The 27,853-nt window shown below is 41.4% G+C and overlaps 1 protein-coding gene across 1 annotated transcript in view; it reads right to left on the minus strand.

The window, feature by feature from the left end:
• Positions 1 to 494: 494 nt before the first annotated feature.
• The window catches only part of LOC117403388 (ALK tyrosine kinase receptor-like), a 145,459-nt gene continuing 118,100 nt past the window's right edge, over positions 495 to 27,853 (minus strand). Inside the window, exons 13-30 of the mRNA XM_034005501.3 lie at positions 26,493 to 26,658; positions 25,904 to 26,051; positions 20,037 to 20,168; positions 19,247 to 19,388; positions 17,963 to 18,139; positions 16,347 to 16,445; positions 15,896 to 16,066; positions 14,977 to 15,084; positions 13,084 to 13,270; positions 11,119 to 11,209; positions 10,338 to 10,402; positions 7,651 to 7,780; positions 7,134 to 7,231; positions 6,672 to 6,764; positions 6,018 to 6,119; positions 5,676 to 5,810; positions 5,318 to 5,408; positions 495 to 4,135 (exon numbers count right to left, since the gene is read on the minus strand). Coding sequence (XP_033861392.3) covers positions 3,326 to 4,135; positions 5,318 to 5,408; positions 5,676 to 5,810; positions 6,018 to 6,119; positions 6,672 to 6,764; positions 7,134 to 7,231; positions 7,651 to 7,780; positions 10,338 to 10,402; positions 11,119 to 11,209; positions 13,084 to 13,270; positions 14,977 to 15,084; positions 15,896 to 16,066; positions 16,347 to 16,445; positions 17,963 to 18,139; positions 19,247 to 19,388; positions 20,037 to 20,168; positions 25,904 to 26,051; positions 26,493 to 26,658 — 2,945 coding nt within the window. The 3' untranslated portion in view covers positions 495 to 3,325. The remainder of the gene's footprint in view (positions 4,136 to 5,317; positions 5,409 to 5,675; positions 5,811 to 6,017; positions 6,120 to 6,671; positions 6,765 to 7,133; positions 7,232 to 7,650; positions 7,781 to 10,337; positions 10,403 to 11,118; positions 11,210 to 13,083; positions 13,271 to 14,976; positions 15,085 to 15,895; positions 16,067 to 16,346; positions 16,446 to 17,962; positions 18,140 to 19,246; positions 19,389 to 20,036; positions 20,169 to 25,903; positions 26,052 to 26,492; positions 26,659 to 27,853) is intronic.

Consider the following 27,853-nt stretch of genomic DNA (forward strand, 5'->3'; position numbering starts at 1 on the left):
ATTTACTAGCCTGGTTAGCAATTAATGACATCTGCACTTTGACATTTGGGGAAACGTTATAGGCTGGACATACTGTAGGTGCCTAATTTCTTTCAGTACTTTTTGAGCTCTTTTTGCTTGGATTAGCACTAATCTTGACTACTTTACCTAAAGTAACATTACGTAGTCTGAGATTAAAGCTGATCAGGGTCTGAACACAGGTGCTTGTTTACCTACCTTTCTATTGTAGCTCACAAAACACCTTGATTTTATTGGTCAATTCCATAGCACCTCACTTAAGTCATTGTTTTGGTCTTGTCATCATTTGTATCTATAAATTCAACATCAGTGTTCTCTGCTCACACCTCAAAATAATTAATGATTCTTGACTCATAATTTTTTTTTTTTTTATTGAGGCACTAGGACTGAAACTGGACTTGAATCATACCTTATTTTTCTACAGAACAGGTAGTGACAATGTGATTGTCCACACGCAGTTAAGTCTCCATGCCCATCCAACCATTACCTTTCTGAGAGACTGCCTACCGTGCCACCTGTTAGTGCCCTTTGAATTTCCATTTTGTACCAATGTGAAAGAAGATAAACCTGTTTTGTTCAGTTAATTTAATTGTATAGATATTTACATTTATATATGTTGTCATTTAGTACATGAAACAAACAAAAACAACAAAAAAAAAAACATTGGTATGACATAAATATGAATGGACATTTTGCTATGTACACAATATAAATATTACTGTTGAATAACCCAGGCAGTGCATCATGCATCGCTGTAGTGCTGCTATATTACATGCTAGCCTGGGTATCCTTCTGTAAACCGCAGTGACACACAGTTTAAACATGTCTTCCATTCCTGTTCATTTCACAGCACACTTGCTTGTACCAGTGCTGTGACCCAGCCAGGAGCGTGACATTGCTGAGGCCGCTGCCTTCATACCAACAATTGCAGTTTAAATGGCCATCAGTGTATATCGATTTGAAAGACAAATTCACAAATTTGGCCAACAAAAAACACTGAACACGAACATCAAGAACATTTTTGTAATATACATTTTAACCAAAAATGTACATGTAAGTGCTGTACATGGGATTCTAATAAACCCTTTAAAGCACATCAATAAATACCTGAATTAATAAAAGACGGGCTTAGTATTTGATACCCAGTTGCTTTTTTTAGATGTTTCACATTTAAACAAACCCTTTTGGAAATTAGACATTTCATCAGGAATAAAAAGCTGTGTATAATGTTATAGGTGGAGTGGTTTTTAAACCTCTGTGTTCTATACAGTACATATTCAATGCAGACTCTTTCAAAGTGAAGTTAAAACCATTTAGAATGCTACAGCTCAGCTTATTGACCAAGCAGCCCAAGGTACTTTACAATAAAATAAAATACACAAAGAGAATCTGAGCAGAGTTGTGCAAATGGGACTTTTGGTCTAGATTTCCTTGTTCTTTTGCTATCCGACTAGCAAATAAAAAACGGAAATATTGAGGGCGTGCATTTGTGACGGGTTTTTGCACTGTAAAGTTCAGTACAGCACACATGCTGTAATACTGGGTTTGTTCAAGATGACATCACGTTGGACATTGTGTGATGATGTGTGTGTGACCCTTTGTTTTCCCAAACAATTAAGAGGGTGTGTCATGTGTGCTTCAAACTGTGTTCTCCAAAAAGCTAGGGTAGTGTTGTTCCTCAGGAACTGTATATATCTTCCAGTAAACTGTTTTTTAATATTTTGTTTTCTCCCATTCTCTTGCTGCACTTTGTCCCTCAGTCTCCCGCTTCTGGTAAGTTATGTGTTTTGTGCCATATTGCAAAATCAAAGGGGAACTAAAATACCAGATAAAATATTGGAAAGCTATGGATTTTGGGAGTCTGTAAACTGCAAAAAGGGTTGGCTCTTCTGCATAAGATAGGTAAGCTACATTAATAAATTAGTGTTTCAGAGTAACTCATCGGATAATTATTATTATTGTTATAATTACTGTAGCTTTTGAACTCCATGACAGGTAACAAACTAGAAATAAACTCAGACCGTTAATGCTGGTTATTGTAAGTAATATTATAATTGGTGTTTGTTTGTACAGAATAAGTTGTGCTAATGACAAATTTGGAGTAAATAGCTTTGAGAATCGAGTTCAAATCCTCCATCTTTACCTAAATTAAAAAGGCAATACATTAAGACCTCATCTGAGTACATGGCACAATACGCAAGAGCAGAACAAACTACAACCAAACAAACATGTAAGTGCTAAAGTCATTTAGAAAAAATAAATGAGCAGTCTGTAATTTAAAGTTGGAAGTACGCCACAGTGGAAGAATAATAAATAAAAAGATGTACCACACAGTTAGTCTTCCACACAGTTATTATAAATTGAATGCATGGAGTCATTCAGTTTGTCCAGGAATTAGAATTAATGCAGAAGGGGTATTTTTGCAATGCAGCCCTTCAAAAGAACTTGTGTGCTTTTGCCTCATTAGAGGAACTCTGCAGTCAGCCAGACAGACCCCAGAAAAGGACCTGTTATAGCTATGAATAATAAGGTAAAAAATACAGAATCACATACAACATACACAAGGGGTATGAGCCATGTAACACACCATTGAATCTAGGATTTGATCCTGCCTCTAACTTTATACCCACACACAATGAGCAGGCATCTGTGTTCAATGGCTCCAGTGACCATTCTGTCCCTTTTCAATTTCATATTTTGGCTACTGGATGCTTTAGATTGTGTCTGTATCACTGTTTTTATGGGGGTTTCAAGCCCTAATTGAACACAGCTTTTACACAACACTGAGAACACACAAAATAACTTGGAGTAGCCTTTTTACGAGAGGTTTTCCTATTCAGTATTATCAGTCTTTTGAATAGACACGGAGTACATCTGCGCAAGGTGGAAAAGCAACAAAAACTCTGGATAGGGAAATACAAAACCCTGTTATTTAAAACCAGAATTTATCATGAAAGATTACAGCCAATTGCAACTCAAATAGTGGCTTAACCTGATCTGAGTCTCTGATGAACCCCCAAGCATTACCACAGCCTTACTGTTTGTTTGAGATTGGGTACGCACAATGCTACTGCATGACTTTAACACATTTCTCACATTTTTACCTTAAAAAAAAAAAAAAAAACCACACGGGTTGAGTCCACAAGGGAGATGACAACCCTTAAAAAACCTGCTAAACCACCAAGAGCCATTAAGAATCTGAATAGCAGTTAAATACATCTGACACACTGTGGCTTGCTGCCTGGCAACATCGGGAACCAGCAAAAGTTGCAGTCATTTCAGGAAGAGAATAACTTCAGGGGTCACACTAGAGTACCGTGGCACTGACATCCTCCGTCAAGGGAAGGCTGGGGTCCCAGGTAGGGATGCTTTGCCGAGAGGGGTCCTGCCGAGGTGGGTCCTGCTGAATGGCAGTCACCTTGGAAACAAGCAAAGGGCGGCCCTTCCCTGCACTGCCTGTCCTGGCGGGACCAGTTTTTTGCAGAGGTGGTGGCAGAGGATCCAGGGGCAAACCCTGCTCCTGGTATCTGTAGCTGATGGTCCCGCAGGGGAAGCGTCGCAGTTTGAACAGGGGGACAGCGGGGGTTCCCTGCAAGAGGGTGGAGGGTTCCAGGAGCACGGCTGGTGGAGGTTGGGGAGCAGCTTGTGCCGCGGTATCGCCAGCAGTCCTCCGCTCACCTCCTTCCCCCTTCGTCTGCGCTCGCTGCTTGTCCAGATACCAGGACCCGTAGGTAGGGTTCCAGAGGTTGGTGGGCTTGCCGTTCCTGCAGTCCAGCTCTGGGGGCTGTTTCTGGGAGAAGGCCAGGTTGACGTGGCCCCCACTGGCCTCCTCCAGGGGGGCTCCTCCGGAGCTCTGCTGCAGGGCTGGCCGTAGACAAGGGGGGTGGCCAGGGCTGTTCTGGGGCACGGAGAGGATAGAAGGCCGGGCAGGAGGGACGGGAGGGGGAGGAGGGGTGGGCTGCAGGTTGGAAGCGTTCAGCTTGTCTTCCTCCGGCAATGGGGACACCAGGAGAAGGGGGGTGCTGCTGGGGTCCTTGGGCCTCATGGGCACCGCCTCCTCTTCCTCAGGGGCGGGGCCATACTCCACAGGGAGTGGCGTATTCACAACGTCTGGGTCCTTGGTGAGGAGAAAGAAATTAGACCACATTCAAACTGTTAACCAAAGAGAAATCTAATTTGAAACATTCTTCAGCTAATGTCTTCAACGTAACCTCTATTTTTTATAGTAACATCTTCAGTGATACTAAAAGAAATCGAGGCTATGTGACAGATGGATTATTTTTCCGTTTCCCATGTAGAACCATCATGTTTTCTGTTTAGCGGTTCAAAGTGAAAAACTAAGCCTGAAAATACTAACTGGAGATTTTTTTTTTATTTCATTCGTCTATCAAAAACATTAAAATGTTGAATGCAATTTGTTTACAAATGCTTTGACAAAAATGTGTACAAAAAATAACAGGTTTTGTTTAAATGTTTGTGAAACTTAATTATTTGTATTTATTTTTGCACATTTGTGTTGAATTGAAACTGCAAACGGCAGTGTTTTGTGATGCATTGCCCTTGCTGATTCAGACCCTTGTCGTGGAGATGTGATTAAAAGTTCAATAGCTACTCCCACTCCTGGCTCAGTTACGTGTTCTGCCTATAAAGGAGCATGCTTGTTGTTGACTCTGGTAGCTCCACTTTCATATTCTTATAGTAACACGTTCCACTTACTGCTGGGGACACACTGTGTGAAGCACTTAGTTGTAGCAGAAATTCAAGATTTAAGATGCATTAGACACCAGCTGGGAAACACTCAAGCAGCGAGAGGGTACACAAATAGCATTACATAATTCAGAATATGTTTTTACCACAGTTTTCAAATTATAGAGTATCTTTTCCAAATTTAAGGAGAATTTATGCATGGTACATATTCACTGTGTGCTGTATACTGTATGAGGTGCACAGTGAACTTGTTTTCTGGTATTCGATATAGCAGACACTGTTGGTTTTGATGGGATTTAAAGTCGTTCAGACATGTGCATTATATACAAGGTGTGCATTATCCACAGAACATGCATTATAATTTACAGTGCAAAGAGTTGATGACTCCTATCTTTGGTGTAATAAATGTTTGATCACACCCTGCACCAATAACGTGGAGACACTGAGTGACAAATGCTCCTGTGTTAGTGTGTATGTGTGTGTGTTTGCAATGCAAAAATGATTAAAAAAAAATAAAACAGTAAAGCGAACACACGTTCTGGCTGGTGTCATCATCAGCATGTGCTTGCGTTTGTGTCGCAGAGCTGCATACCTGCAGACAGTAGTCGACTCGCTCCAGGATGGTGGAGAAGTTGGGTCTATCCTCAGGTTGGTGCTGCCAGGTCTGCGTCATTATCCTGTACCTGCGAACGCACATGCAAGGGAGATTCATAAGGGGTAAGGTGCACAGCAGACAGGACGTACAGCAGTAAATAAATCGAAGATGAGAAATAAAACTGGTAAGCATTTGTCAAAATTCCATTTTTTATGTTTAATAGTAGCTTCTGAGTAAAATCTTCATGTTTGTGATTTATAATAAGTTAATATGTTGTGTGCAGTGGGTCTCCTATTATACCAGAAATAATTTCACACAGTTTGAACAGCTGTGCTTTGCAATCCTCAGTACTCACACAGGCCCGGGACAGTTCTTGGGAGGGTCCATCCTGCCCCCGCTGGTCACAAACTCCAGCACCTCCTGATTGCTGCGGCTGGGGTAGGGCATGTACCCCAAAGAGAAGATCTCCCAGAGCAGCACCCCAAATGACCTGCAACACAAACAGCAACGTCGGAGCGGTTCAGCCAAGCAGACCCTTCACCTGATTCACTAACACAGTGCATATAATAGTTCTATTGTTTGAAATGAATACGTCACTTGGAATTTGACTCTCGTAACTCAAGGAAGGCCCCTCTTCATTTTGGGAGAGCTCCCTGCACAGTGCTTACTGTGGTGAGGGGGATCAATATCAACTCACCAGGTGTCTGTTTTGGATGTGAAAATGCCCTCCATGAAAGCCTCAGGGGGCATCCACTTTACTGGCAGCATGGCACAACCCCCTTTTCTGTAGTAACAGGACCTGCAAATAAAGCAACACACATCAGTTTACTGCTATAAAATGGGCTGGACTGGATATTCACTCCACATCGTCCGTAGCACTATAGCGGAAAAACGCACCCAATCAAATGACCAAACTGGAAATAAACAGCTTGAAAGAAGTCTTAGTTTTTTTCATTTAAATCATTTTAGAATTGTAATTGGTATTTGTTTTTTTGACAAAAATAATTGCTAAATGACAATTGGGATTAAAAAGCTTTGAAGTTTGGGCCACATTTCTTTTTATAATATTATTTATTATTGATGATTATTTACAACACCGTTTATATAAATTTAGAGTGACAAAGCCGTCACTGGCCTATAGCAGCAAACAATCTGTCACTAAAACTGTATTGTCTGCTTCTCAGGGGAGCTAGCATGTATACAAATGGTCACAGTTAACTATCTCATCCACACCAATATACTTACAGCAGCCACTGTCACCGATCCCATTGCATCACACCACAGGAGCCAGGCTGACACATTTATTTCTATTGGGAGAAAACTATGATGCACGAGTAGCAGATGTTTTTACCTGTAGATATCCCTGGCCATCCCAAAATCCCCAATTTTAGCAACTCTTCCAGCACCCTTGCAGGTAAGTAGACAGTTTCTGGCAGCTATGTCTCTGTAGCCAGGGGGGAAACAAGCACACAGACCATTACATGGGAGCTTCAACTTTCCCGACTGTACCACTGTATACTGTACCACTCTGTAACAGAGCCCGACTCTCCCCTTTATAACATACTTCTTTGAAACACAGCTCTCAACTCTCCCTCAATCTGTACCCTTCTGTATTGTAACAGAGCCCTCAACTCTCCCTCAGTCTGTACCCCTCTATACTGTAACACAGCCCCCACTCTCCCTCAACCTACACCCCTCTATATCTCACTGTGTCCCCAATCTGTTCTCTAATAGAGGAATAAAGTCAGCTGAGCTGTTCTGTGTGGGTTATGATACAGTGTTAAAGCAGGTGTATTAAATAGCTCCTTGAGACCTGTGGATGAAGTGATTTTCCTCCAGGTACTGGCAGCCCTGTGCGATGTCTCGGGCCACGCTGAGTAGGTCTACCATTGACAGGCTGGAGGGCTGACTCTGTGGGTAAAATAATCACATGTCAGTATGCAGTTGTTAAATGCCTTTGAAGTTTTCTTCCTCAAGGCAAATCCTCCCTGGCCCAGGAACCTCACTCACACAATGACTGTATACGACAGGCATGGTTTGTGAGGTGAAGATTCAAGATGAGGGCTGTCAAAACACACCAGTGCTATATGGGATAATTCATAACAAAAATGCACTACATATTAGTTGTTGATGTGGGTGCTGAATAGTTTCGACTGAATCTACTACATACTGTATAACATACCCGCAACTAGCTTAGGAACAGTTCTGTAATCGGGTAATTCTGATAAGTTATCACTAGCATCATCTTCGAAACTCATCTTGTTGCCAGGTTCTGAAGAGACCCATAACAGACGGAGCAGCCAGCCCCTTGAGGGTTAGTGTGCTCTTACCAGCCGTGGACGCGTCTTCCGCAGGAAGGACTTCAGGTCCCCACCAGCCATGAGCTCGAGCAGGATGAAGCGCGGGAGGGCCTGCAGGCTCACCCCGATGCAGCGCACGATATTCTGGTGGCTGAACTTACTGCAGGGAGCAAGACAAGACAGACGAGTTTACACAGCACACATTCATCAGCTTTCTCTAGAAACCGATAGGTTATTATCATAACCCTGGTTCCCTGAAATGGAAATGGAACCATTAAAATATGGGTAGAGCCCTGTGTTTTTCACAAACATGAAATAACACGAAATAAAACGTAGTGCAACATATAAAATTAAATCAAACGAAAAATAATTTTAAAGTAAACAGAATTACATTTTAAAATCGTAGATGTCAAGGCACAGCCGTTACCATAGGTCTGAAGGGAAACGGAAGCTCTGTATAGCACTTTCACAAATTTATAATTTGGAGCGAGTCGTTTGAGATGCTGCCCTGTGCATTACCATACTGTAAGATTATTTTATAATCTTTATAAAAGCGTATACTGCACATAAAGGGTCTATATAAAAACCCATAAGAGTGGAGGATTTCTGCATCAATTTCTGTCTTTTCTTATTCTTGTGTGTTTGACAATGTCTATTCTGAGCTTACTGTCAGGGGCATAGGATAAGCAGAGACAGAATCCCATAGACTCACAGAAACCCATAACATCGGTGAAAAATGACATTCAGTCTGTAGAACCTAGTAAAGGTATGAGGAGTAGCCCACACCGCTGCATTGCATGTGTCCTTGACAGATGCACCCTGTAATAAAGCTCACAAAGTTGCTATGGGCAGTGAGCTTTTCTGGAGGGGGCAAGTTGGCCAGCTCATAGGCAGTCCTGACTGTGTCGGCTATCCATTTGGACAGCCTCTGCTTAGACAGGGCTTATACTATAGGATTTAGCCCAATAGCAGACAAAAAATTGTTTGGACTGCCTCCAACTTTTTGTCCTGTCGATGTAGTATGCCAGGGCCCACACTGGGCAGAGCATATGGAGCTGTCGCTCCCTATCAGACTGGAAAGGAGGTATATGGAAAGCCTCCAATTCCGCAGACTGGTTGAAATGGAACGCCGAGATCGTCTTCAGCAAAAAAGCAGGATTGGTATGGAGCGTAACCTTTGTCCTGGGCTCTGTAAAAATTAAGCAGGCTTTTGCAATTGAAAATGTCTGCATCTCACTCACCCGCTTTGCAGAGGTGATTGCAAGCAAGAAAGCTGCTTTATGAAATACAAAATTCAGCTCAGCTGAATGCAAGGGCTCAAATGAAGGCCTCATGAGTGCTTCAAACACCACATTTAACCTCCAGCGAGGAACAATGTCCTTCATAGACGGTCAAAGCTGCCAAGCTCCTGTCAAAAATTGCCCCGCCAAGCTGAAAGCAAGCTGAAATGGCTGCCAGATAGAGCTTTAACGTAGAGGGGGATTTCCCCTCATCAAAAATGTCCTGCAAAAACTGCACTATAACTGCCATGGGACAGGTCAAACCCACGAGACAGGCACCACGTCTGAAAGACACCCCACGTGTACCTGTACTGGGAACGTGTGGATGCTGCTCTGGCATTTTGTAGGGTGTCAATAACTCTATTGGACAGACCCAGACGCAGCCTTTCAGGGGCCAGACCCTAAAGTCCTACATGCCTGACTGAGCAGGTCGTGGCACTTGGGTAGTCTCCATGGCTGGATGCTCAGGAGCTGCATTGCTTGGAACAGAGGAGGAGATGGAGAAGCAGAGGAAGATGAGGAAGACCATGAAGACGGTTTCCTGCATGGGCTACTTTCCAGGGTGCGTCGAACAGTCTCGCTTGGCATACAGTCATGGGGTGAGGCCATCTCTCAAACAGAAGGTGATGGGGAAGAGTGCTGTGCAGGGATGCAGAGTGCACTGTAGAGCTGCGTGAGAGACGTTTCTTAGGGGAAGGTGCAAAAACTGTGGTTAGCCAGCGCCCTCTTGGCATGCTCTGGTCCCAAGCAGGAAGAGCATCTGCCATGCTTGTCCTCAATAGGCAGACTGACCTTGCATGTCTCGCAGGGATAAAACCCAGGCATGATGCAAGAAGCAAGCAATACAGTGTACAGTGGGGCTTCCAAACCCTGGTCCTGGGGACACCATGTGTCTTCTGGTTGTCATTTTAACTGAGCTCTTTATTCGTTCAATTAAGGGTCTAGTTAAATAATTATTTACTTAATTAGACCTTTTTTTAATTGTTCTTAGCTCCTAAAAAGTTGCAGAGTTCAAGTTACTTATAAAATGTTATAGCTAACTTGAAATCTTCAACTGTTTAAGAGCTGAAAACAAGTAAAAAGGTCTAATAAAGCAAATTATTAGTTCAATTACGGGCTTAGTTAAGAAACTGAGTGCTCAGTTGGAATGAAAACCAGAAGACACATGGTGTGGCAATCCTTGTGGGTAATTACCCTTCTACAAGTTTACCAAGGTATATTTGTACATTTACTGTGCTTCACTGTGATTTATGTGCAGTATTATACTGTTGCTACACTTATGCTTTTCCATGGTATTCTACAGTGCCTTAGCTTTGCTGTACTACTCATTGCTAAGCTTTTACTCTGCACTATATTGTATTCGATGTGTGTTGCATCATCGGATAACGACTCTACCTGTGTAATTGAGGAATAGCTGAGACCCCCACTCCTTCTCACCTGATAATGAGGGCCTCCATCAGAAAGTCCAGCTCATCCTGCTCGGAGCAGACCTCTGGCAGAGTCTGAGGAACACACAGAGCACACATTAAACATGAGGCTACAACAATTGCACAAACACACACACACACACACACACACACACACACACACACACACACAACTTTACTCACTATTTGCTTGATATTTAGGTCATGTCTGTCAATCCATCTATCTGTCTGTCTGTCACTCTCTACATGATGAACACTATACCTGTTTTGATTTTGCATTCATTTTCAACAAACTTTTGTCATACACCTAGCCTCTTACTGATGTTTCAAATTGCATTTGGATATAATCTGATAAACTTTCATGTACTGTGCACTCATTGCATGACTAACAGGACCCTCTGTATGTACTAGTTTCATTGTGTAACTTACATAAAGTACATCTGTTCCAAAACATTACACTGTGCGTGTGTGAGAACCAAGGCTTCCATTAATAAATCATTAAGTGATTCACCCAGTTAAAACGCCAGGTTTCAGAACATTGCAGTACATCTTTTTTTGCCATGACTGTTGTCTGCTGCCCGGTAGACTACAAACTGACAGAACCAGCCCTCTCGTCTACCCAAAAGTGCTCACAAGAAAACACTCTTACTCCATAAGAGGCAGGGTCAGCTGTGGATATAAACTTATATTTTAGTTTTGCAGAACAGCAAAGAATGGTTGAGCTTGTCTCTGATACTGCAATGCAACCCAAATTATCAACTGCTATTGTCTGAGGTCTGATGCTTCTGTACCTTAACAGCAACCTGCATTGGGCTGGGCTCTCCAGGGATCCCAAACACCTGACCCTCATACACCTCTCCGAAGGCTCCATGGCCAAGCCCCCTGTGATGAGAGACACACACAGACACTATCTGAGGCTCCATGAGAAAAAACAGTCCAGGCAGAAAAACATTTCAGCCTTTTACAGTGTTATATTAAACCTCTGGCTAGGTGTACTAAATACTGCTTCAAGGAGCTTGATCCTGAACTACACCCACTGACACGATGAGGACCATCCCAGTAATGGCTTCTTTCGAGATGACAATGCAATCTTCCACCGTGCCGGTGTTGCCCATTCCAGGCAGATGAGACAGCCTAATCCCAAATATCAGTCCAAGTGAGTGCCTGTGGGATGAACTTGAACACTGTCTTCTCGCTGGCAATCCTTTGTCCACCTCATTGACCCTGTTGTGGGCCATACTCCTGAAGGAATGAGACACAACCCGGACTGTCTTTGTGGAAAAAATGTGGGGTTTAATACACTTACTTGAGCGACTGTAGAAACGTGAGATGTTCTTGCACTGCTAGTATCAATTTGCCGTAGGGCTTGTAAACACATTGAAAAAGGTTAAAAGACTGAGGATCCAGCTCACTATGATGCCCACCTCTGCCCTGTGCTGCTCACAGTGCTTGTAAAAGGGCTCCTCTGGCTGAGGGATGACAGCTGCCTCCATGTCTTGCTTTTCAGCAGTACATTCAGTAATGCTTCCAGGCAGGTGTGTGATCTATCCTGGGGTTTCCCCCTTTGAAAGGTTAATTAGGTGTGGAGATTGGCAGCCAGGTAATTTAGGCTGACTGTTTTTTACTGTGATAGGATCCTCCTCCCTCCCACCAGGGGCTTGCTAAATGGAGCAGAACTTGTGTCCGGAGCTCATCTATGCAATTTATGCCCACTCATCTCGTTCATTTGTACGTGCTGCAGGAGTCGAGAAACAGAGAGATTTGTTGTTCCCCTAAATGACAGCAATGCAGCTGGTAGGTTACAGAGACAGTAGAAAACAGAGGAAACTTTTCTCACAAGGATAAAGTGTAAAAGGCACCTCCTTATTTTTGTATTCGCTGAAATAAATTGCCCTGGAGGAGACATATATCCTACCTGGAAGATGCTGATAACCTCTAGGAAAGTGGATACTGCATGTGTGGGTGTTCCAAAGCATATTTCTTTTTTATATCTCAGTGGCTGTCTTGTAGAAGTGTGACTTCATATTTATGGCTTGGCAAAGCTTTGAATTCAGAGCTCTCCACAAAAATTCTAAAGACATGCACAATTAAAACATATACTTTAATAAATATAGTGTCTTTTCTTTTTCCACCCAAAGGAGAGGGGGTCAAATGTACTTATTAGCTTATAGTATCCCTTATAAAAGTTTATCACACTATTTCTGCATGCTATTTTTGCACTTTTACCATGTATAACCATGGGCAAGCTATACATTTACCATAGTTTACCCTGGTTTGCCATGTTTATTAATATGCCTTACCATACCTCACTAGTCTTTAGAATGCTTACCTATACTTTACCATGATATCACTATGCTTTATTGTACTTTGCTGTGCTTTTACATTGGGAAACTTTTACAAGGGATAATTCCCTGTGGTAGAGCTCTAACCTCTGTCAAGGATCTCAGTATCGTCAGTACAGACTTCTCTAGAACCCCCCATCCAGCTGATATCCCTCCTAACCCTACCTCCTAAGTCCTGAGCATATGCTCAGTTGGAAAGGTATAACCAATGCTTACAATATCAGCATTGTTAGTATTGACTCCTCTAAGATCTCCCCTTCACAACAGTGAAAGAACATTATATACATTTGTTGTTTTACAAAAGATACGTTTACAGAATTTCCTGGGGACCCCCCAGGGGTCACCCGATCCACTGTCCCAGGCCTGTATCCTCTCTGTGGAAGCCCCTGCTCCCCCAGCGCTCAGCCCCCTCACCTCATGAGCGAGATGTTCCTGCGTGGCACCTCTTTCAGGTCGTTGACGGAGGTGGTCTTGCCGGCGAAGCAGTAGTTGGGGTTGTAGTCTGTCATGATGGTGGAGGTGCGGAGCTTGCTCAGCTTGCACTCAGGGCTCTGCAGCTCCAGCTGAATGGACTGCAGCTCGGGGTGTTTCCGCCGGTACACTGCAGCACACAACCAGGGGGGATAGGGAGGGACAACCAGGGGGACCAAAGAAAGAGAAGGGACTAGAAATGTACTGTATAATTGTGCAGATAGGCGCATGGGCTTATACTTAGTTCCACACTATTTTCTGAGGTAATACAGTTAATCCTTTGGTTGTCATATATAAGAACATGTACCTGTGTCCACCTATACGCACCCCTACACTATACCCTACACATTTATAAATCTCTGCATTACTGAACATCAGCATGGTAAACTGTGACAGTTACAATGACATCGAGTACTGTACATAGATGTAGATGGCTGATTTTCTTTTATTTCTACTGTTTTCTAGAATAGTCTGAACTGACTCATCATTGGCACATGAATGCAACTAATTAGCACTCTTTATCTAAATACAAATTGGGAGATAGACACATCTTTCAACACAGCTGTGGTGTTTTTGTATGCCAAGGATGTATGCCAAGTATTATACCTTGTACTTATGCCAAGTATGTACGCCAAGCATACAGTAGGTTGTTTTTTACTCCAATGTGTCCTTAGCATTATTACTTTATTGATGAGAACGAGCATGTCAGTTATAGTCATGGCTGCCTGTACATGGAGAGCTGTCAGTAAGGTGGGTGGATAGATTATGTACGTTCCAATAATACTCACTGGAATTACAAAACCGGTAATAAACAACTTAAAAATGCATATGAGACATTGGGCCATATTTTCAAAGCGTTTACTCCAGTCTTTATTGAACTCTTTTTTTTTAATAAGAAAGTTCCATGTAAACAGGTGATGCTATCCCCTGGTGTCAATGGATGGTGCTTCAATATAGCTCCACCCTGACTATAAACCACATGAACCCTAACCCTTACAATCGTACAGTGAAAACATGTACCTGAGAACCGTACTGCAAGGGGCTGGGTGCAAGAAGACTGCTCTCTACAAACCATGATTTTTTACACAGTAAGAGTATATTCCGATTCTTCATTTGAAAAAAAATAAATAAAAATAGCTAACTAGCCAACAAATCATTTTGTTTTGGATTTCCTCTGGATTCGTTGATGTGGCATTTGAATAAGATAAAGAACACAGATAAAACCGCAGTTGAGATTTTCTTTTTTTTATTAAAGATACCTAGTGCTGCATAAACTCCAAAGAATTCTGTTCATTTGTGATTTGTGTCTAGACCATGTCTTTTGAAGTTGTACTCTATATAGGCACATAACAAAATTTAAAATGAAGAGGGAATTCAGCCCATCAGTACTCGTCTGGTTCCTCATCTTAAAGAATCCCAATGATTCAGCATCAACAACACAACTAAGTAACCCATTCTATACCCTCACCACTCTGTGGAAAGAAGTGTCTCCTACCCTCTTCTAACAGTGTCTCCACATCATTTCCAACTGTGTCCTCTGGTCCTGTTTCCTGTTTTAGGTATTGGCTCGAGTTGATTTAGTTGCATGCAAGCCCACATACTGTAAGCACACTCCTATTACTGTACATAATTGCATGAATCTATTTGCATGGTTATACGGTACTGCCACTGACTGGCCGTAACAATAAGGGTGGGTCTGACGTGAGATAGACAAATCTTTCAACAGCTGAATACACGCGGGTCGTGTTCCTGTATGCCAAAGATGTGTGCCAAGCACTAGGTACTTTAATACGTAGTTAGAGGCTGGTTCAGAGAGGCTGGTGTGGAGGTACTCACCAAACATAATGCCGGAAATGGTGAGTAGCAGAGCTGCGATGACCGCTGACATCACCACTGACAAGACCAGGGGCATGGGCAGCCGAGACATCTCCTGGTTTACAGTGTCTGTAGTGTATGTAAAGCAGAAACAGAAAACCACAAACCAATGGAGCATTTATTTGGCATTACTTGTGGTTTTATACAGTGTCCTGACACATCACCTAATGCAGAAATAGAAGTCCCAACTGAAAAAGATGCACAATGTGGTTGCTGTACTTTCACTGCAGTTTACTCTAAATGCACTTTCTATTTTCATATGGATATATTGTTGTAAGAGTGGTAACCAATCATTTTAAATAGAGCTTCCCTTACCTCTTATTAGTGTTAGCAATATTGGGGCATATATTCAAAGCGTATACTGCTTTTTACCTCCTATTTTTCAAAAGAAGAAAACACCTGTTCATTTTGGAAAATCAGAATCAAGCACCTATTAACCTAGAATCAAGAAGGAAATGTAATGACTCTGAAGCATGCATCAGTTGTTTGTTACTAGTTTTGAAAGATTAGATTTTGTTGTAAATACCATCGTAAATGGGAGCATGGATTTTACTCCTTTACTCCTAAAAAAAAAGGAAAACAGGATCTAATCAAAGATTTGACATGACATCTAGATCAGCCAAAGTGTCTTTATTTTAGTAAGCACCAGCGCCATCTAGTATACAGCAGTGTATTGCCAGCAAAACAAAAGGAAACTTGTTTCCAAAGGGGCAGATCACTAGATGGCGCTGGCTCTAACTTAACTTTGGTTAATCCAGCCTAGGTTACCTCTGGCAGGCAATTAGAATTGAAGAGAACCACACAAAGTACCTGCAATTGTCACAAAAAGGTAGAGGAAGCTACTTTGTCTTCAAACTCCAGTTTATCATGGAGACGGTACCTTTGATGTCGTCATTGTCAATGCAGGAGACCTGGTCCGGTGCCAGCGTGAATCCGTCATCACAGTAACACTGCAGCTCTGCCGGCTCTCCTCTCAGGTGGCACTCCCTCGTCTGGCAGTGACTGCAGTCCAGAGCCAGCTCGATTCCCACCTCGCCATGGCTCTCCATCACTGAGGAGGCATGAGAGCAGAGAGAGGGATGGAGGACACAGAGAGAGAGAGAGAGAGAGGCTATACCAAACTGAGAATATTTATATTAAAAAACTGTAAGGGCAGAAGCTAAAGTAGAGTAGTGTTAAAGGGGAATCTATTATTCAATTTGTATCCAATGGAATTTTTTTTTTTTAATTTGATCTATGGAATTGTTTTTTAATTTAATAAAATAACAAAAGCTATATGTCTTGCCTGCATTAGTTATTTTAAACTGGAGTTGACCTGGTCCGTTCTTTACCTTTTAACGGTGGTAAGTACAAATCACCCTCAGGGCTGATAAAGGAAACACCATCTTCTCCATCCCGATCAGGGTCATCGTCCTGAGCTGTGCTACCACCTACAGGTAGGGAGTGATAGGCCAGGTGATCAGCACAACCCTTATAAAAGTTTACCACTCTACATTTACATGGTAATGTTGCAGTTTTCCCATAGTTATTTGTCATAGTTTACTATTAGTCATTTAGCAGACACTTTTTTCCAAAGCGACTTACAGAGACTAGGTGGTGAACTATGCATCAACAACTGCTGCAGTCACTTACAATAGGACCTCGGTTTTTGGTCTCATTAAAAAAAAAACATACCCTACCTCTATGGACTTTATAGTGCTTACCTATATTTTACCATGCTTTCACTGTGCTTTATTACAATTTGATTTGCTTTTACTATGGGGAACTTTTGCAAGGGAACAAGCAATGTGGAGGAATCCAGGTTAAAAACAGGAAAGGTAAATTTAAATCTATAGTTAGTATCTGTTTATATAACAACAATAGATCCCAATAACATATATCATTTGTAGTATGAGGCTGTGTGGTCCAGTGGTTAAAGAAAAGGCCTTGTAACCAGGAGGTCCCCGGTTCAAATCCTACCTCAGCCACTGACTCATTGTGTGACCCTGAGCAAGTCACTTAACCTCCTTGTGCTCTGTCTTTCGGGTGAGACGTAATTGTAAGTGACTCTGCAGCTGATGCATAGTTCACACACCCTAGTCTCTGTAAGTCGCCTTGGATAAAGGCGTCTGCTAAATAAACAAATAATAATATTAGCCCTTGGGGTTTGTCTTGTGCAGGCATTTTTAAAGGTAGAATGGAGGATAACATAGTTGATCGGCTGATGTTTGCCATGCTAGATTACATGGGAAAACTTTGTATAAAATCTGAAGTAAATGTGGTAGTTCGCTCACATGGACAAAATATGCTATTGGAAAATGTATTAACTTGCATCTAGTTTAGCGCCTCTGGACTGTATTTTATTGCTGTTTTAGAACTATCGATCCTATGATGCACTTCGAGTTGCCTTTGTGCTCACGCATCAAGCATAGCAATGATTTACCAGTGCAGATAAAAGTAAAAGGTGTTGAAAGCTGAGGATAATGCACCACCGTACACTTTCTCAACCATTCTGAAAAACTGACAACAATACAGGGCTATGAAGTGTTTCTGATTTGCTCAATACCCTGATGTTGAGGATCCCTTGCTTTTGTGGTTTAAAAATGCCTGTGATAAGAATGGGACATGCAGATATCAAGTTGCAAATATATACTTTAAAAGTTCACTTACAACAGTAATTTCAATAAAATGCACAGTACTTTTACATGTATAATGTATTTTCATAAAAACAGTTGACTGTATATTTATATAGTTATAGTTATTTATGGTAATTTAAGATCCAGCTAGATTATAGATAGCCTACCATCAAATGAGTTGGGGTAGCTAGACTATATTCTTATTGATATCTTATTTATAGCACACAACATGGCATTGACAAAATATATTCAATTTTAACTATTTATTTTTAAATTGTAATTTCTTAATAAAGTTTATCATTGACATGCTCATATCTAGGTAGATGACTTACCGATGTAGCCACCTCCTCCCCCACCAGAAGAGCAGCCCCCTCCCCCCCCTCCAAAGCCACCTCTCAGCTGCCACTTCCGGAGGGCCTGCGGACAGGACTGCCCCCCCAGAGCCCCCCTCAGCATGGGCAGCCCCCCTGAGGACACCGGAATCTTGTCATCCCAGCCGCCACCGCCGCCTGCCACACAGAAACAGCAAACCTGTTCACAATGGGACCCTTAGAAATGACAGCATAGCATAGTGTAATAAAGCATGGGTATGGTCAAGCATATATAAAAAACACATGGTAAACTATGCTAAATGCATGGTAAAACCATGGTAAAACTACAAGGTGAGTCTCAGACCACTGCAAATGGGGCTGTGACATACTGGGGTAGTGCAGAGTATTGAGACCCCAAAACCTCCTTCCTAATGCTGCACAAAAGATGGGGTTCACCTTTTCTCTTGTCTGTATAACTCCTAGAGGTTTGTTATAGGTACTAGAATGCAAAAGATCAAAGTCTGTCTGCTGAGCTACTGCTTTGGGCCATTGAGGTAGAGGCGAGACTAACTCAGTGTCCAGAGGAAAGTGAGAGAGCTGCAGTCTTTTCACGTATGAATCGATATTGAAGCAAATACAGTTAAAAAAAGAGTTGCACTACAATACTCACATAAATGTGTTATGATTGAGGGATCAGTGGTCATTTCTCACAGAATTTTTGTATGAGTCATCTCGCCTTTAATATAATGATCAAAAGGGATTGGGATCTTAGGGGGGCTCACAGTGAAGAATAGTCTCACATCTGCTGACATCCAGAGGGAATTAATTAGCACCATGGGGGCTGACAATTAACACCAACGTTCACAGGTGAAGTGGAGGCTAAACGAGAGCGCTAAAAAAAGACAAGTGAAGTCATCACATTGCCACCGTAGTAGGAGATAGCATGGTCCCACTCTGTGCAGCAAAGTGAACGTGAGGCTCAGGAGGGGTCCTTATACAGTACCTGTTTCACAGGGGATTATATTATAGGTGTCCTTATAATAACCTAGGTTTTGTATGTCTTAAGTCATTTTGCAATAGGAAACCACCAATATAAGTGTTAATAAACATACTCAGCATACATACAGTACAATATGAGCACAGAATTGCAATGGCAGTATAGTGGTGCATACACACAAGTTACTGACTTTTTATAGTCCTATAAATGTACACATTACAACTTGAAGCTGTGACTTCCAGGCTCCTAGCACTCCACTCCCACAAACTAAACAAACTCTCCTCCCATCCGCAATAACTAGGGTTTACCTGCTGCCCCAGATTCGCCATTGACCCCTTGGACAGCAGTGTCATTCTCCAGACTCTCCATGGGATACTCGTCCTTGCCACTGTAGCCTCTGCCACCCCCTCCACCTGCGATGAGGAGAGGCACTGGTACCCCGTCCTTCATCTGGAATGACATCAAAGCCTGTTAGCTGCCATCTCTCCACCCAGAACAGCCTGCCACAGCCACAGTGACCCAGAGTTAAAGGAGGGGCAGGTTAGGAAACCTTGAATGGTCGCAATCTTCTTATTCTCCGCCATTTTGCATCTGTTTTGTGGTACGCCGTTTACATTTAAGAACATGAGCAAAGGGCAGTTGATCCAAAATGACACCCACTAAATAAACTGTTTGCTATGTATCAATAAACATTTCTTAAAGTGTATATGTCATATAGGGACAGAGGTGTGTATGGTGTGACGAAGAAGCAATGGTAGAACATGTCAACTTTTCAACCTTTTAAACAAAGTGTGTGGCCTCAAAAGACTTTTCCTGGCTAACAATTTTAATTAAATAAAACAATGTGCTCTTCTGCATTATAGCTGTTTAGAATTTCATAGGATGTGAACATGTGTTTGCAAATATTGCCATAATGCATGCCAACAGGTTTAGCTATAGGTGTTGATATTTTACAATCAGTTATTAACCCAGGCAAAACACTATAGTGATGTGTTTGCAAAACCTTTAGACCCATTCACAGTAATACCATGCTAAAATGTGAGTTGAAGTTGCGGTCATGTGAATGACATCATAGAGATCCTAGCCTCACTCAGTTACCTTGAATATGAAGGTAGCCCCACCCCCTCCTCCTCCTCCTCCCGCCCACTCCTCCACCGTCTTCTTTGATTGGGTCTTGTTGTCAATCACGCTCGTCTCTCCCAGACACACTCTGTTGATAACAGGGTCCGACTGTAAAGCAAAGCGAATGTACAGTCCAAATGTCAAGTCGTTACTCACCGCACCATTACAGCTTTATAAATGCCTGTTCTGACTATATCTGCTTTTATCTGGTGTAAATTCAGCAGCCTCTACCCTGTACCCTCATTCTAAACACTGTTCTATCACGTCATGCATTGATCTTTTTAGTGGAGCTACTGTATTCTGTGAGTAATTACTATGGATTTACCTTCACAGTGACCTTCACAAAACAAAAGCACGTCTAAGCAAGTGACAATAAAACAAAAGCATAACTCAAACAATTAACGTCACTTTAAAAACTAAGGATAATCTGCACTGCGAATTCTACTCCGAGGGCCACAGGACCACACTGATCTCATGACCAGCAAGCTAGAGGCTTGGTGGTCCAGTGGTTAAAAAAAAGGGCTTCAAATCCCGGCTCAGCCACTGACTTACTGTGTGTGACCCTGAGCAAGTCACTTAACCTCTTTGTGAATGCAGCAGCAGTCGTTGATAGTTCACACCCTAGTCTCTGTAAGTCACTTTGGATAAAAATGTCTGCTAAATGACTAATTCATAATTTACTGGATTATTTAAAAAGCTCTCAGACCTTCAGAGAAAAAGTGGTTTTCACTTGTCCATTCCTCTTTCATCACCAATGTGATACAGGCTACAGCTACAATGCTGTGGCCTATAAGGCAGCCCCAGACTGACCCTGTGCTTTTTAAACACAGGTCTGATGAAGGCACTTGCCCCTAGAAAGCCCCTGTATGGAGTGGGGCAGGAATGGCGCCTGATCAAAAGAGACTGTTGCCAGCATTCAACTGATTTTATTGAGAACCGTCTAGTTTTACTGTATTATTTCGTGTATTTTTTGTGTCTAGAAACAATTTATAAACCCTTTTATTGAGGCAATCAATTGTCCAGTAACAAATGGTTTGAAGTAAAATTGCATTCCAACATTTTAGGTAAACATGATTTATTTAGATTTCCAGAAAGCTTTTGACAAAATCCCGCATAAAAGATTAATTCTCAAACTGAACGCAATAGGGATGCAAGGAAATGCATGCACGTGGATTAGGGAATGGTTAACATGTAGAAAACAGAAAGTACTGATTAGAGGAGAAACCTCAAAATGGAGTGAGGTAACCAGTGGTGTACCACAGGGATCAGTATTAGGTCCTCTGCTATTCGTAATCTACATTAATGACTTAGATTCTGGTATAGTAAGCAAACTGTTAAATTTGAAGACAACAAAAAATAGGAGGAGTGGCAAACACTGTTGCAGCAACAAAGGTCATTCAAAATGATCTAGACAGCATTCAGAACTGGGCAGACACATGACAAATGACATTTAATAGAGAAAAGTGTAAAGTATTGCATGCAGGCAATAAAAATGTGCATTATAAATATCTTATGGGAGATACTGAAATTGAAGAAGGGAACTATGAAAAAGACCTAGGAGTTTATGTTGACTCAGAAATGTCTTCATCTAGACAATGTGGGGAAGCTATAAAAAAGGCCAACAAGATGCTGGGATATATTGTGAGAAGTGTTGAATTTAATTCAAGGGAAGTAATGTTAAAACTTTACAATGCGTTAGTAAGACCTCACCTAGAATATTGTGTTCACCTCGTTACAAAAAGGATATTGCTGTTCTAGAAAGAGTGCAAAGAAGAGCAACCAGAATTATCCCGGGTTTAAAAGGCATGTCGTATGCAGACAGGCTAAAAGAATTGAATCTATTCAGTCTTGAACAAAGAAGACTACGCGGCGATCTGATTCAAACATTCAAAATCCTAAAAGGTATAGACAATGTCGACCCAGGGGACTTTTTTGACCTGAAAAAAGAAACAAGGACCAGGGGTCACAAATGGAGATTAGATAGAGGGGCATTAAGAACAGAAAATAGGAGGCACTTTTTTACACAGAGAATTGTGAGGGTCTGGAACCAACTCCCCAGTAATGTTGTTGAAGCTGACACCCTGGGATCCTTCAAGAAGCTGCTTGATGAGATTCTGGGATCAATAAGCTACTAACAACCAAACGAGCAAGATGGGCTGAATGGCCTCCTCTGGTTTGTAAACTTTCTTATGTTCTTATGTAATGCTACCCTGTATGGAATAATCAAGCAGCTGCACCTGGTTCCTAAGGGAATATTGATATGAAAACCAGTGGTGTAACAGTTTCTGTAGCTGGGGCATACATGAAGATTATTCTATCTGAAATAATAAAAATTAAAAAGAAGTCTAATAAAACATTACATCCCTTGTATGTCTAATTAAAGACCCAAAAACATTCCTGCGGCAATCAATCCCTTGTATGTCTAATTAAATGTTGTCATGAGTAATGAGTGTGGCCAACAGCTATATTATTCAGTCGCTTCTGAGTCATGGAATTACGATGCCATGGCTTTAGTCTTTGAAGAAAACATGTTTGGGAACACTGGCGTGGCAGCTTGCTGTGCTTTTGAGTTTAAACCTACCGTCTATTTGGTAAGCAGCTTTTGTCATTTTAGTTGTTTATGTTACAGTACATTTGTGAATGTGTTTGAAAATTACTAGACTTGCATATTATTGTAGGCTGACTGGTGAGGAGAAGACAATTGACCTGCTGTAATAACATACAGTGATAATTTCAGAGCAGGTAAAAAGCTGTCTCCTCGGCTCAACTTTTTCTTTATATTGTTTTATTTGTTTTATGTATGCATTGACGGTATCCAATACAAATATATACTCTGTATATGTTTGTAGGGTGAACTGACTAGGAAGTGCTTGTGATCGGATGAAAATTATCTTTAATCAAACCGCGGTATCGAGCACACTTACCGTTTCTCCTATATATATATATATATATATATATATATATATATATATATATACAGTACCAGTCAAAAGTTTGAGTACACCTGCTTGAAACCAGGTTTTTCATGATTATCTATGCTTTTAACTGTATAAACTTGTCTATAAACACTTAATATTTCATTATATGATACGTGTACTTATATAAGCTGATAATCATGAGTGAATTGCATTAAAAAATTTTATTTTTAAATGAAAATGTAAATCTTGTCAATTTCAATGAAATGGTCACCCAAAGGAAGGGGATTTCAGTCTGAAGCCCAAGTCAGTTAAAAGTCTGAAATGTGTATAACACGGTGTTAGAACACTGGCCTAAGTATAAAAGTGTATTTGTTACATGTTCTCCGAGTTAACTAGCATGTTACCTGATTAACCTTTTGTCACCAATTATTGTTAACAGGTGAGGGTCCATGATTACTATAAATATAGGTAGCATAGGCACAAGTTTGTCATTCCTGAATGTAAGGGAGCAGAAAATGGCAAAATGCGCTCAGTTAAGCAAAGAAAAAAGACTGTAAGTCTGTAATTACTTTAAGAAATGAAGGTCAATCTTTAAGACAAATCGCAAGAACTTTGCAAGTGTCTGAAACTGCTGTGGCCAAGACCATCAAACGATTTGAAGAAACTGGCACTCATGTGGACCGAACAAGGTCAGGCAGGCCAAGGGTGACCTCAGAATCAGAGAACAAGTTCATTCGAGTCACAAGTCTGCGAAACCGACGATTAACTTCCCCTGAAATACAAGCTCAGTTAAATGCTACTAGAAGTACAGATGTTTCAACATCAACTGTTCAGAGGAGATTGAAAAAGAGGAAGTGCAGAATAAGAAGAAGAGACTTGCCTGGGCCAAAAAACACAGAAACTGGACGTTTGAGGAGTTGAAGTTGGTCTTTTGGACCGATGAGTCAAAATTTGAAATATTTGGGTCCAACCGCCGAGTATTTGTAAGACGCAGAGAGGGTGAGCGCATGAGTTCTGCATGTGTGGTTCCCACTGTCAAGCATGGAGGAGGCAGTGTCGTGGTCTGGGGTTGCCTTGCTGGTTACAGAGTTGGTGATATTTACCAAGTTCATGGCAAGCTCAACCAGCATGGCTATCATAGCATACTTCAGAGGCATGCCATTCCATCAGGATTACAGCTAGCTGGGCAGTCCTTCATTTTTCAGTGAGATAAAGACCCGAAACACACCTCAAAGTTGTGCAAGAACTCTGGCTAAGAAGGAAAGTGAAGGACAACTCAATCTAATGACCTGGCCTGCCCAGTCTCCAGACCTCAATCCCATAGAACTTGTATGGGACGAACTGGACAGAAGAGTCAAAGCAAAGCTACCCACAAGTGCCCTACATATCTGGGAATTGCTGCAGAAGAGCTGGAAAGACATGTCGGGTGATTTCCTGCTGAAACTTGTTAACCGAATGCCTCGTGTTTGTGAGGCTGTTATTAAGGCAAAGGGTGGCTATTTTGAGGAATCCAAGATTTAGAGACAATTGCTTTTATTTCCGTTTTATGTGATCCTTTATTTTTATTTTCGTTTTATTCTCAGTTGTTTTGTGTGTAAGGCTGAAGATACATCTGGGAGTTGTGTCAGTAACGGGTTGTACTTGTTATGGTTAAAGTGAACTTGAAAAGTAGCTTTACTGGTTCGGTAAAATATTTAGTTATTTGACTGGTACTTTGCCTAGTGGTTGAAGTTGGAACAGGTTGCAGGAATTCACTTTATAGTGCATGTATTTGCTATTTGTTTTTTGTGGTTTAATTTGTGTGGTTTGATTTATTAGGCTTCCAAGCCAGAAGGGCTAGTAAAACACCATCTCATGATCCTGGATCCGATCCCATTTTTCTTCCCATTGACTTCTATACTGACTAGTGATTATATCAATAAATTATTGCGAAATAAAAATGTTAGTACTCCTGCAATTGAAAAAGTGAGGGGGGACATGTCCCCCGCGTCCCCCGTGTAAATTACGCCTATGATGATAACATAAAGTAATGTATGAACAAGAGGAGGCCATTCACCATTCATCAGTGGTTGTCTGTTTAATAGATAAGTGATTGATTTGTCAAGTCGGATCATAAACGATTCCATACACTCACCACTCTGTGTAAAAAAGTGTTTCCTACCTTCTATCCTAAATCACTCTCTACTTAATAACAAACTGCATCCTTTGGTCCTGGTTTCTGTGCTTAAAGTATCAGCTAGAGTTAACTTTACAATATATTAAAAGTCTGAAGTCTCTCCTTCTTCATAGGCTAAATAGATTTCGTTTCCTAAACCTTTAGAGATGCAACATGTCATAACTCATTCTTTTAAGCCCCAGGATTAGTCTTGTTGCTATTCGCTGGACTCTCTCCAAGGCCACAATGTCCTTTTTGTATTGCAGTGACCAGAATTGAATACAGTGCCTTAGAAAGGAGCCAACATTAGTAAACACAAGCTAAGGCCAAGTGTTTGCGCAGATTAATCATTTGTTCAATGCTCCTGAATAAAAAAAAGTCTAAATATTGTCTTCTATCACATAATCGTTTGCATAATGAAGTTCACGGTTCTTTCTACCAGTGTTGTTTTAGAATGGCCCGTTGTGTACTCAGAGGTACTGTGGTTGAGATGAACTTATGTCAAAAAGTCATAAATCCTTTTGTTTCATCACAAGTAATAATGACTGAAAAGACTCAGAGGACCATACTCACAAAACATTTAGCCCAGTGTTCAGTAGGCTTGCACTATTATTTATTTTTTGGTAGCAAGACACAACTGGTGCTGCTGAAGGAGTTTCTTAAATTAACCTCCTGAGTTAGTTATGTGAAGCACTGGAGTGAATGCTTTGGGAGTGTTGCTGGGGTCTCACGTTTGGGCAAGGTTAGGGTTAGGGTTGCTGGGGTCTCACGTTTGGGCAGGCGTCTTCTCCTTGCTGCCCCACCAGGATGTAGAGCAGCTCGTCCTTCTGCAGGAAGAAATGGGCCCCCAGACAGAAGCCGAACGATCGATCAGGGATCAGCACACTCCTGCCTCCAGCAGCACCATAGCTCATGATCCTGAAAACAACATTCATTCATATATTTCAGTGATCTGGTATTATCACGTATGATCACCAGATAGTATGTACAGGTGACTAAGTAAGCCAATGGTAAGACATTGGTACTTAATTTATAAATCAACAATGCATTTACTATTAACTGTCTGTAAACAGTCAGGCTTGCATGGAAGTCCAGAAAGAGAGAAGTATTCCTTTTAATCTTTTAAATTACTAAAGCAGATTGTCATGCACTGTTTTATGTTTGATTTTCATAACATAAATTAATATGATCTCAGAGTCCGCCACTGCCTGGATCAATTTATTGTCAGCTTTTATGCTGTTTTTACTTTACATCCAAGAAGATTGTGATATTGAACACAGTTGGCTTGCGCTGAGCCTTGCTGGAGTTCCTCATCGCTGCTGAGCTGAGGCTGTATTGTTTTTGTATGGAGTGTGTTACTTGTAGGTATCGGTGGCGGGTACTCTCCACATCTGCACGCCCCGCAGTGACCCTTCTGTGCCCACAGACACGTTCATGCGTGTGCCCCGGTACAAGTTGCTGCACTGCGTTGGAGTAGGGCCCACTGGCCCAGTCGCTCCACACGTGCCAAAGCTCCAGGATGTATCTGAAAAACAGCAAAGAAACAGATGCAGGCAACATAAGAACATTTACAAACAACAGGAGACCACGCAGCCCAGCAATGCTCGTTTCCTAGTAGCTGATTGATCTAAAAAATGTGTCAAGTCGGATTTTGAGGAATCCCAATGATTCAGCATCAACAACATGGCTCATTATTTTCTGTCTGAAAAGGTGTCTCCTACCCTCTGTCCTAAATCTATATCCACTTAATTAACAGATGTATCCTCTAATCCTGGTTTATATATTTGTTTGGGTTAACTTTCTCAATGCTTTACTTGCAAAAATGCATATATATTTTGATATGTTGTGAAACCCAGATAAGCATCTAAGCAACATATTAATATTGCACATCGTTGCAGTTGATCACAAAGTATATACCTATAGTATACCTTATTTTTTCAGTGTTTACTTATGCACTCAACGTCAACCACAGTGTAGGCTTCCTCCCCTTGTTACTGAATATTCAATATTCATTACAGAACTGTATTGTTTATTATAAACCACTAACTTACCCCGTTTCCTGTGTTACAAGATCTTTTTTTGGATCTACTTTTTTGGATCTAACTAATCTGTTCCCATCAAATTAAGAGAACATCTATTAAATTTATGTGAAAAGAACCTCTCAAATAAATAATACATTTCTGATTTTCCAAAAGTAGGAGTTGGGACCACCTTTTTACAGTTAATTGTGGCAGCAGGAAAGCCCTAAACACAAAGAGGAAAAAGTGGTCTTAGGTCCTTACTACCCTCATAAAAGATTACTAGAGTAAAAGCATAGCAAAGAGTATTAGAGCACAGTGAAAGCATGATGAGGCATAGGTAAGCATTGTAAAGCCCTGAGTATGGTAAAGCATGTTCAAAACATGGCAAACCATGGTAAACGATGCTAAATACAAACCACGGTGCAAAATCACAGTGGCAAACTCTTATAAGGGTAACCCTAGGACCCACTCAGTTATGCACCACTGTCAGTAAGACCAGATCACTCCCTCCCTTTTGCGGTCATAAAAGAAGGATTCTAATGCAATAAAGCCCTACAACACATTTAATGCTTTCCCCAGCCTGATTATAAAACAACCCAGTAATAGAACACAAAGGGAAAGCCTTAATTTAGCAGGGCTCCCAGTTGTGTTCCCAGCAACAGCGAGACTGCCACGTGCGATCAACTGGAAACGCCAGCG

The sequence above is a fragment of the Acipenser ruthenus genome, chromosome 5 (assembly GCF_902713425.1).
Source record: "Acipenser ruthenus chromosome 5, fAciRut3.2 maternal haplotype, whole genome shotgun sequence".
Classification (NCBI taxonomy): domain Eukaryota; kingdom Metazoa; phylum Chordata; class Actinopteri; order Acipenseriformes; family Acipenseridae; genus Acipenser; species Acipenser ruthenus.